This window comes from Myotis brandtii, unplaced genomic scaffold (assembly GCF_000412655.1).
Source record: "Myotis brandtii unplaced genomic scaffold, ASM41265v1 scaffold1052, whole genome shotgun sequence".
Lineage (NCBI taxonomy): Eukaryota > Metazoa > Chordata > Mammalia > Chiroptera > Vespertilionidae > Myotis > Myotis brandtii.
This window is the reverse complement of record NW_005353545.1, coordinates 405,050-416,274: the sequence shown is the minus strand read 5'-3', so window position 1 is coordinate 416,274 and position 11,225 is coordinate 405,050. Positions and strand designations below refer to the sequence as shown.

The window sequence follows — 11,225 nt, the reverse complement described above, 5'->3', positions numbered from 1 at the left end:
GATTGTTCGCATAAATATGTAGACCCGAATAAGGAAAGAACAGCAAACGCTAGTTTTTTCAGTTGATTATATGAGTCAGGAATACTATTCCAGGTGTTAAAAATCAACATATCTTTCTTCTCCAGGTCTTTCAAAGCAGACCACTTGTGCTATGAACTAAGTTCACATTTGTTTTTCTCCAATATTTCTGTATCAGCACAAAGACGTTCAAATTTCGAGCTCCACAGTTCTTTGTTTTTTAAATCCCGCAATTGCATTTCAAAGTTGCCAATGTCAATATTAAAGGGAGAAAAATGTAATTCTGTTACAGTAGCATTGAGAGGTTTTTTAACAAAGGCTATAACGTCGCTTTGCTGTTTCTGAATTCTTGAAACCTGTTGAGAAAAGCTTCCCTCATATTTAAAAGTGTTGTTTTGAAATAGCAAATGTCAATATAACAATTATTTTCTTGGCGATGTTTCAACAGGCTTGGAAAGTGAATCAAAGTTTCTCTTTCTAACTCTTGAGCAAAAAGAATTTATTTTCGAATGAAATAACTTCTAAGATCGAAAAAATTGTGTTTCCTTTCCCCTGTAGTTTATGATTAAGCTGATTTAGATGAGACGTAACGTCTACCATGAAATAAAATTTTTGGATCCACCTTAACCCCCAACCACCTTCTCACCAAAGCCTTTTTTTATTTCATGACAATCAGCAAGTATGTTTTTACCTGTCGCAACCTCATGCTCTATGAGGGACCTCACAAAAAAGTGTCTCCTCTGCTCAGCCTTTGTCAATATCTTTAGCCATTCCTTTCAAGAACTTGTTTCAATTTCTATGACATGATCTATTCTTAGTGTAGACATGCTAGGGAGTCTTAAACTCTCACATTTTCATTCAAGTGACTCAGTAGTTTGCTCTCAATAAATAACTGCAATTTGTGTGTCATACCTCTCCCAAGGAGGGATTCTAACCTTACAAAAGCAGGTTACAAAGGACTTTCACAACCGCAGTTGCCTCTTTAGGAGATACACTCAACTCTGTCTGAGGTTTATCCAAGTCCCTTTCTTTGTTTATCCATGCTACTTAGAGCAGTGGCCTCAGCCCTGGCTGCTCATGCAAACCAGCTGAGGAGCTTTTAAAAAGCACAACAGGTGTCTGGACCTCATCCCCTACCAATTGAATCGAAACTCCTGTGAGTAGGGCCTGGGCACTGGGGTTTTTGGTAGTTCCGTGGTGAAATGTGCAGCCAAGGCTGAGAGCCAATGCCTACAAGTGTCAATTAAAATTGTTTTGTTCCCATTGCCTGAGCAAAATGTTTCAGCAATATATTCCACTGAAATCCATCAGAATTTAACAAATGTTACTAATAATGATTTTGCATTTGCCTGTTGACTGACTGGCTTACTCAACTCGTGCATGAGTCGCGTGCGCCTCCCCTGCGCTGCGTATCCCGTGGCCCGCCTGCACCGTGTCCCCCGTCGCCCTCTCCCTTCACCCGACCGACCAACACCCCCACTTCTTCTAACGCCACTTGTTCAAAATAGACTTGCCCAGGCCAAAAACCGACTTCTGCGAATGGGCCATGAAGTTTCAATCGCACTGTAATTGTGCACCCGCACGTGGTATTTTGTGGAAGAGCCACACTCAAGGGGCCAAAGAGCTGCATGTGGCTCGCCAGCTGCGGTTTGCTGACCACTGAGTTAGGGCATGAGCCCTTGAGTGGTTCTTAACCTTCCTAATGCCATGACCCTTTAATACAGTTCCTCATGTTGTGGTGACCCCCAACCATAAAATTACTTTTGTTGCTACTTCATAACTGTAATTTTGCTACTGTTATGAATTGTAATGTAAATATCTAATATGCAGGATGTATTTTCATTGTTCGCAACCCACAGGTTGAGAACCGCTGCATGGGAATTAAACTGTGACCTCCTGGTTCATAGTTTGATGTTCAACCATTGAGCCACACCTGCTGGGCTACATCAGAAGTTTTCTTACATTTTCAGTGTTCTTTTAAATCATTGTTTATTACAGTTGCCAAAAAATTGAATATCAGTGATTCAGATGTTAATGAATCAAACACTCAGAATTATTTTTTTGATATGTAATCTAGTTAAAAGTTTTGAAATATTAATATATATTGGTTTCATTTTTATGAGGAATTGATTTAGACTGAGTTAGACTGTTTTGATAGGTCAGTGTTCAACCACTGACCACTCTCGCTGAGCTTGAATAACATTTTTTAAATCACAAATACTTTTTATTTGAAATTACGTTTTTATACTAATGCATTCCTTTTAAAGTGTTATCTGTATTAATCAGCTATTAATCACTATCATTTATTTAATTAAAAGAAAATTCTACTTCCCTGTCTCTTATTTTTCTTTGTAGTTTATTTTCCTGTCTCTGAGATTCTGAGACACTTGTAGGAAGCACACAAACAAGCATAAATGAAATCATTTTCTAATTCCAATTTTTACTGTAAAATTCCCAAATTTAAATGTTTGTTGGGGTATTATTATTATTGACTAGAGGCCAGTGCACGAATTCAGGCTGTGAGGCTGCGGTGGGCACAGAGGCTGGTCTCAACCCATTTTCCATGTCCCTGCCCAATCCTCCCACCGCAGCCCCTGGTCCCCTGTCTGCTGGCAGCCCGCCGCTCTTACCCACTAACGCTGCCAGCCCTATTTGCAACTGTTGACAGCACAGAGCAATTGGGGCTAGTGCCAGGAGTAGATGTGAGAGGTGGATGCCAGCGCCAATTGCCCTTTAGGAGCAGGGGAAGGTGGAGAAGCCCTGAGGGGCAATCGGGGGCCAGCAGCTGCTGCTAGCAACTGCTGACAGCACTGAGCAGTCAGAACTAGCACTGGGTGCCGGAAGCAGGTGCGAGCGCCCGGTGGGGCACGCAGGAGCAAAGAATTTTCAGTAACCACCTGTGGCTTCGCCCCGATGATAACAACCGGCACCCCGCCTTGGTCTGGCGCCCCCACTCACCTGCTTCATCATCACACTGTGGCCGACGCCCACCATGTTCCGCGTTCTGCTGCCTGCTGCCAATGCCCACCATGTTCCAAGTGTGTCCCCTGGTGGTCAGTGCATGTCATAGCAACCAATTATTCGGTGGTTCCGCTGTTCGGTCTATTTGTATATTAGGGTTTTATATATATAGATTTGAGAGAGAGGGGAAGGCAGAGGGAGAAACATCTATTTGCTGCCTCCCACATATGACCCACTGAGGATAGACCCTGAAACCTGGGTATGTTCTCTTACCAGGAATCAAACCAGCCATCTTTCTGTGCAAGTACTAAGGCCCACCAACTGTGCCTTCCAGCCAGTACTGAAACTGTTAAATTTTAATCACTACCAAAATCCTGTTTTGTCATTTTCATTTTATTTATTTTATTTATTTTTAATCCTCAGCTGAGGATATGTTTTATGGAATTAAGAGAGAGAAATATTAATGTGGTAGAGAAACATGAATTAGTTGTCTTCTGGATGCGCCCAACCCGGTGACCAAACATACAACCTGAGAATTGAATCAGCCTTTCACTGGAATATGGGATGACACTTCCAACCAACTAAGTCAGGACTGTAGTTTTTATTTTAGATAGTGCTTGTTCACATATCACTCACTCTTGGTCCATAACATATTCTATATATATATATATAAAAGCCTAAAATGCTGTGTCCAACCATTCAGTTGACCAGTCAATCAGTTGCTATGATGTGCACTGACCTCCAAGGAGCAGACCCTCCAACAGGTAGGTTAGCTTGCTGCTGGGGTCTGGCCGATTAGGACTGTGCAAAATGGGTCAGACAAGCCCTGGAGCCCTCCCCTGGTCCCTTTCCAACCAGCCAACCTACCGCAGTCCCTCCCCTGCCAACCAGCCTCCATCATCCAGAAGTAAGTATAATAATAAAAGTGTAATATGCTAATTAGACTGGACATCCTTTCGGACAAAGCCAGGGCTGTGAGGGAAGCCAAGGTCCCGGGTGCCAGAGGGAAGTCAGTGCCGGCAGCTGGAGGAAGTAAGGCCTACTCTTGCTTGAATTCGTGCATCGGGTCTCTAGTGCAATAATAAGGAGAGAGGGAATTCAAAGAGTGTCAAGAATGAGGGAGTATATAATTTTAAGAACTCTATTTTTAGCTTCAAACAAAAAATATTACAGCAAATTAAATGCTCATGAGGACTAGCAAAATCAGAAACGTGGAAATAACAAGTGTGGGATTTGGGGGTTCCCCCCCCAAAAAAAAAAGTTTTACTAGAGAGGGAAGAGACTAGCCATTTACAAAAGACTTTTCATTTCTCTTGAAATTTAGTTTCTATATATTATTAATTTATTTAGATGAGAGTTGCTATCTAGGCTTCAGTAGTCTCTTTAAGATGTCTTACACAGTGTGTCTTTTTCTTAGGGTTTAGTGTAATTGGAATTCCAAAATCAATTACTACTTCACAGTTAGAATTCATTAAATCAATGTATTTTCTATTCTATTTGCATTCTACTTGCATTTCTGTGGTAAAAACAAAGAGGATGAACTTTAATCATAAATATTATAGGTAGCCACATTAGATAATATTTTTTATTAGGCAACACAATTGTTTTGTTTATTTTCCTTATACATTTTTCTTTTTCCTTTTTTTTAAAGGTATGGCAGAAAAGACACAGCTTCTGAAATTGAGTGTACCTGCTACCTTTATGCTTGTGTCTTTAGATGAAGGACCAGGTCCTCCAATTAAATATCAGTATGCTGAGTTAGGGAAGTTATATTCAGTAGTGTCTCAGCTTATCCGCTGTTGCAATGTCTCATCAAGAATGCAGTCTTCAATCAATGGTAAAGTTGAAGTTCTTTTTTTTCTTTTTAATTTATTTCAGAGAGGAGGGAGATGGAGAGAGAGAAACAGAAACATTAATTATTAGAAAGAATCATGGAGTGGCTGCCTCTGCGCAACCCTCACTGGGCATATGCCCCAACTGGGAATCGAACTTTGACCTCTGGTACATAGGTCCACGCTCAACCACTGAGTTACCATGGCCACTGAATGTTCTATTCTTCACAGTAGTTTAAAAACAATGCTAATCTTTAATTAAGATTACTTAATTAAAGTTCTGAAGGTTTATAAAATTATGAGTCTGAAGGTTCATGCTTTGGTGTTATATTTTTATAACATTTAGTTTAAATGACACCTTTTAAAGCTTATTCCTCCCTATTATGATAAATCCTTTATTTATGAGATGGTTAGTTTAATAATTTTAAAAATTTATGGTTTTGCTTTTTGGTGGGTTTTTTTTGTTCTTCATTGTCAGCATTTCTATTTTTTCATCTTATCAGTCTTATGTGTCTGAATCTCATCATTTTAAAAAATATTGTTTTATGGTTAGGATATATTCTGATATCTTTTGAAGTAAAAATTCAGTAATATAATTTTATGAAGAAATCTACTTACTTTTCATTGATGACAAATCTTTTATAGGTAATCCTCCTCTTCCAAATCCATTTGGTGACCCTAATTTATCACAGCCTATAATGCCAATTCAGCAGAATGTGGCTGATATTTTATTTGTGAGAACAAGTTATGTGAAGAAAATTATTGAAGACTGCAGTAACTCAGAGGAGACCATCAAATTGCTTCGTTTTTGCTGCTGGGAGAATCCTCAGTTCTCATCTACTGTCCTCAGTGAACTACTCTGGCAGGTTAGCAGAAAATAGATATTTATATTATCTGTAATAGATTCATTAGTCCTTTATGTAACAAATTTAACCAAGTTTTACCTAATTTTAGGTTGCATATTCGTACACCTATGAACTTCATCCATACTTGGATCTACTTTTGCAGATTTTGTTGATTGAGGATTCCTGGCAGACTCACAGGTAGCTATGCGTTTTGCTATCAGAATATTACCTTTTTCTATGTTCTAGAAATAAATGAACTTGCCAGTAGCCAAATATATTTTTTACTTCTTGAAGCTCTGTTAAATGGTTTATCTTTAAAAAATATGAACAAAATTAAAGAAAAGTCTCACCTTCTCTTGCAATTTTATTTTTATTCTTACCCCCCCCCCCTTTTTTTTTAAAGGTCAGTTCTTTTCTACTGTGTTTGTTTCCTGTGTTTCTTTTTTAAAAAAATATATTTCGTTGATTTTTCTTTTCTTTTTTTAAAAATATATTTTATTGATTTTTTACAGAGAGGAAGGGAGAGGGATAGAGAGTTAGAAACATCAATGAGTTAGAAACAGCGATCAGCTGCCTCCTGCACACCTCCTACTGGGGATGTGCCCGCAACCAAGGTACATGCCTTTGCCCGGAATCGAACCTGGGATCTTTCAGTCCGCAGGCCGACTGTCTATCCACTGAGCCAACCCGGTTAGGGCTTATTTTTTTCTCTTAAAGCTCTAGTTTTATACTTACTACTTCATTTTTCCCCCACTTAATATTTTTCACTCTACTTTTTTATTAAGATAACTAGCATAGGCTTTTGATAAGTACTCAAGTTTTATTAATACCAGTTTAAGATACAGTGGATCCTTGAACAACATGGGTTTGAACTGGATGGGTCCACTTATATAAGGATTTTTTATTTTTCAGTACACACCTACATTACTGTAAATATATTTCTTTTTTATTTTCTTCTCTCTACCTTTTTTGTAAGAAAATAGTATACACTACATATAATGCACAAAATAAGTGTTTGTCAACTGTTTATATTACCAGTAAACTTACTACAACAGTTTTGGGGAATACAAAAGTTATATATGAATTTTTGTAATGCTCAGTCAGGGGTGGGTATATCTAGCCCCTGCATTGTTCAAGGGTTATCTTTACTTGTTTTTTTAACTAGTTATGCTAGATAACATTTAGTTACCTAAAACTAATCCCTAGCCCTAGCCAATTTGGCTCAGTGGATAGAGCATCAGTCTGCAAACTGAAAGGTCCCAGGTTCGATTCTGCTCAAGGGCACATGCCCAGGATGTGTGCTCAATCCCCAGTGGGGGACTTGCAGGAGGCAGCTGATCCATGATTCTTTCTCATCATGTATGTTTCTCTCTCTCTCTTCCTCTTCCTTTCTCTTCCTTCCTCTCTGAAATCGGTAAAAATATATTTTACTAGAATAAAACTAATCTCTAGAATGTTAACTCCTTTTATTAGTACATAAAGACTCAAGAATGATAACTTTTGCCCTAACCGGTTTGGCTCAGTGGATAGAGCCTCAGCCTGTGGACTGAAGAGTGCCAGGTTTGATTCCGGTCAAGGGCATATACCTTGGTTCAAGTACATCCCAAAAACGACAGATGTCACTACAGAAGTTCATTTGATGTATGAGGACACTAAGGCTCTGGATGTTAAGTAGCTTAGTTAAGGTCATAAGGTAGTGGTTAAGCTAGGTTTCAAACAGCTCTGAGTAAGGATTAAGAGTCTGAGCTTTGCCCTAGCTGGTTTGGCTCAGTGGATAGAGTGTCGCCTGTGGACTGAAGGGTCCCAGGTTCAATTCCGGCCAAGGGCATGTACTTGTTTGTGGGCTCAATCCCCAGTAGGGGTTGTGCAGGAGGCAGCTGATTGATGCTTCTTTCTCATCAATGTTTCTAACTCTTAATCTCTCTCCCTACCTTTCTGTAAAAATCAATTAAAAATATATATATTTTTTAAAAATTATAACTTTTAGTTGCTTAGGCCTTCAAATTTCCTCTCAGAAATTCTCTGTGTTCTTTGTAGTAAACTCAGCCTAAAAATGATAATACAGAATTAGTTGCCAGATCTTCCAGTTAACTCACTTTTCTCCCCACAGGAATTATTTTATTATGGTTTATTTTAGGAAATATTGTCACAAATTGTTCATTGTAATAACCAAAGAAAAATCTAAAAATAAATATAGTGGGTTTTTATGTGTGGATTTTATATACTAGTGGCCCGATGCATGAAAATGGTGCACGGGAGTGGGGGTTCCCTCAGCGTGCAAACTCTCCAATGGGGAACCCTTTGGGGGATGTCCGACAGCTAGTTCAGTCCCACAGCGGCCTGATCTCGCCCCCAACTGCCCTCCCCTTTTGGCCTGGTTGCCCCCAACTGTCCTCCCCTTTCAGCCTGATCTTGCCCACAACTGCCCTCCCCTCCCTGTCTGATTGCTCCTAACCCCCTGCTGGCCTGATCGCCCCTAACTGCCTCTGCCTCAGCCCCCACCACCATGGCTTTGTCCAGAAGGATGTCGGGCATCTGGAAGATGGCCGGTCGATCTGTTCTGATTAGTATATTACCCTTTTATTAGTATAGATAGATTATATAGGATAGGATTCTTAAATAGGGGTAAAATCCTTTTTCAGCAGGAGGAAATGCTCTTAACAGACAAAAATACCTAATCCCTATATCTGGACGGATAGCCAGCCATATTCACTATACTGCCAAGCCAGTCATGAAAAAATTGAACTGCTTTCTTACACCTTACACCAAATAGCTGTTGCTCTTAAAACCCTTTTCAGCCCCCACCTTAGGTTCTGCCTTCGCAGGTTCTATGCCAGTCAGCATCAAAAGCTCCGCCTCCTAGGCAGCCATTGGCTCCTGGCACTTCACCCAGATTTGGTTCTGATTGGTCGGTTTCTATACCAGTCAGCATTTCTGGGCCTATCTCTGGGCCTGATCAGAGAGGCGTGGCTGATCAGCAGCCCCCTCAGAGGCCCTAAGAGAAACAGAGGCGAGAGTGCTGGTGAAGCCAGGAGAGAGAGAGAGAAGCAACAGCTAATCAACAGCTGCTATGGAGGCTGCAGATTAGACCCTGCCTCTCTCTTTGGGCCTGATCCGCAGCCCACTCGGCAGTCAGTGCTGGGTCACCATGCCTGGAGCAGGGGCAGTCAGTGCTGGATCGCCACGGCAACCCAGCCTTTGGTTGTTAAGGACCCTGAGTTTTTATATATTAGGATTTTTAGTCCTCACCCAAGGATTTGTTTTAATTGACAGAGAAAGAGAGAGAAGCATTAATAGGTTGCCTCCCATACATGCCCCAACCAGGGATAGAACCCACAACTTAGGTATTTGCCCAGACTGAAGATCAAACTGTCAACCTATTGGTGTACGAGACAAACTCTCCAATCAATTTGAGCCACCATGGCCAGGACTAAACGTATGCCTTTTTGTAAGTTTGTAAAATTCAATGCTTAAATTAAGATATATCATTACAATCTTAAATTTCACAGGGACTGAAAATGTTAGACTTCTGGAAATAATGTTTTCAAATAGTCATCTAATTCACCATCACATATTTTAATGCTGTCAAAATTGCATTACCCAAAATCAGTTGCCATGAAACTTATAGTCATTTATTATTTAGAACCAATTTCAGTATAATGGAATAATTGGATATTTTATAATGAGTTTGTTTTAATCGAATCTGTTTTTTAAGAACTTCTAAGCATATATTGTTTGTTATGTAACTTTCTTATTATTCTTTAAACTGATTAATTACACCCTAGTCTTGTCTCAAGCAAATAATAATAAATATATCAATACTGGAATAATGTAGAAAGTACTACACTTCTGTGAATAAATCAGTAAAATGTTGTTATTATGAGCCTAAACTTTAAATGTTTTGTACAATTAACATTTATTCAATAAACAGTATTTAAGAGATATTCACAAATCATTTGTATGTCAGGCATTTGTTATAGTCAACAGAACAAGACAGCAAAGACAATATTTTTTTAAATATATTTTTATTGATTTCAGAGAGGAAGGGAGAGGGAGAGAGAGATAGAAACATCAATGATGAGAGAGAATCATTGATTGGCTGCCTCCTGCATACCCCCTACTTGGTATTGAGCCTGTAACCTGGGCATGTGCCCTTGGCCGGAATTGAACCTGGGACTTTTTAGTCCGCAGGCAGAGGCTCCATCCACTGAGCCAAACCAGTTAGGGCAGCAAAGACAATATTGATTACTAGAGGCCAGGTGCATGAAATTTGTGCACTGGGGGACAAGGGATCTCTCAGCCTGGCTTGTGCCCTCTTGCAGTTCAGGTCCCCTCGGGGGATGACTACCTGCTGGCAGTCAGATATCCCTCTCGCAGTCTGGGACCCCTCACTCCTTACCACCCACCACCAGCGTTGCACTTGAAAGCTGTGAGCCTGGCTTCTGGCTGAGCGGTGCTTGCCCTGTGGGAGCGCACTAACCAAAAGGGGACAACTCCTGCATTGAGTGTCTGCCCCTGGGTTGTCAATGTGCCTCGTAGCAGCTGGTCATTCTGCCATTCAGTCTATTTGCATATTAGGGTTTTATTTTATAGGAGGATAGTAGTATGCAAAAGCAGTTGCCACTAATGGATATATGGCAAAAATGTTTAAAAATCACTATTATTTAAAACAAGAATAAAAATAGGATATATACTTTATATTAAAGTATATAGGATATATACTTTATATTAAAGTATATAGGATATATACTTTATACTTATATTAAATTATCTCTAATATAAGTATTACTTACGCATGTTATTTTTTGTCTGAAATTATTAGACTTTGAAAAATTATTGAAATTGTTTTTTATACAAGGCTGACATTATGAATTTGTATACTAAAAAAAATAACAACAACTTGCCTTTGATTTGGACTATAATGATATTCTATTAAGTAAAACAAATTGTGTTAAGAAATTTTTCTAGATATTTTCTGTCCAGGCACCTTTTGTCTCATAAATAATTTTTAAGTTGACTGTGAAGAAAAACAGTGCCGGAAGCCGGTCCATCCTTGCTGCTTGACACAGTCGCTGCAGGAAAGAAACATCTGCACAGCATATGTTTCAAGGGACCTGGCTATATAGCATTATTGTTCTTAATATGTTTGCTCTCCTTAGCGCCATGTGTTTTAACCAAGGTCACCTCTCCGAGAAAGGTTGTTTCCCCAGGTGGGGATTTTTCCCTGAGGTTAGGGAGGGGATACAACCCCTTAATTAAGTGCCAGGCGGGTAGTTAAGCTACATAATCTTTACTCCCTGGAATGGAGATAAGAAACGCCCTAACCTTTGTAATAGAAATTGACAGGATTAAAATCGGCTGGTATAAATATAGATGTAACAAGACAATAAACATCAGATCCTAATCAGTTCCTAACCAGAACTCCGACCAGAACTTTGGCTGGAGATCCTGGCTAGAGGTCCTGACTAGGCTGCTGATCAACTGAAGGCTGTCTCCGTGTCATTCCTTCTTCGCCGACTCCGTCCACACCTTTGGGGACCCCTGGACCCGCTGGGGTTGGACCCCAACA

At 39.8% G+C, this 11,225-nt stretch overlaps 1 protein-coding gene across 1 annotated transcript in view; it reads left to right on the top strand.

Moving 5' to 3' along the window:
• Positions 1-11,225, top strand: part of LOC102261911 (probable ubiquitin carboxyl-terminal hydrolase FAF-X) — a 292,998-nt gene that overhangs the window by 274,051 nt on the left and 7,722 nt on the right. Inside the window, exons 39-41 of the mRNA XM_014540284.1 lie at positions 4,631-4,816; positions 5,457-5,677; positions 5,766-5,854. Coding sequence (XP_014395770.1) covers positions 4,631-4,816; positions 5,457-5,677; positions 5,766-5,854 — 496 coding nt within the window. The remainder of the gene's footprint in view (positions 1-4,630; positions 4,817-5,456; positions 5,678-5,765; positions 5,855-11,225) is intronic.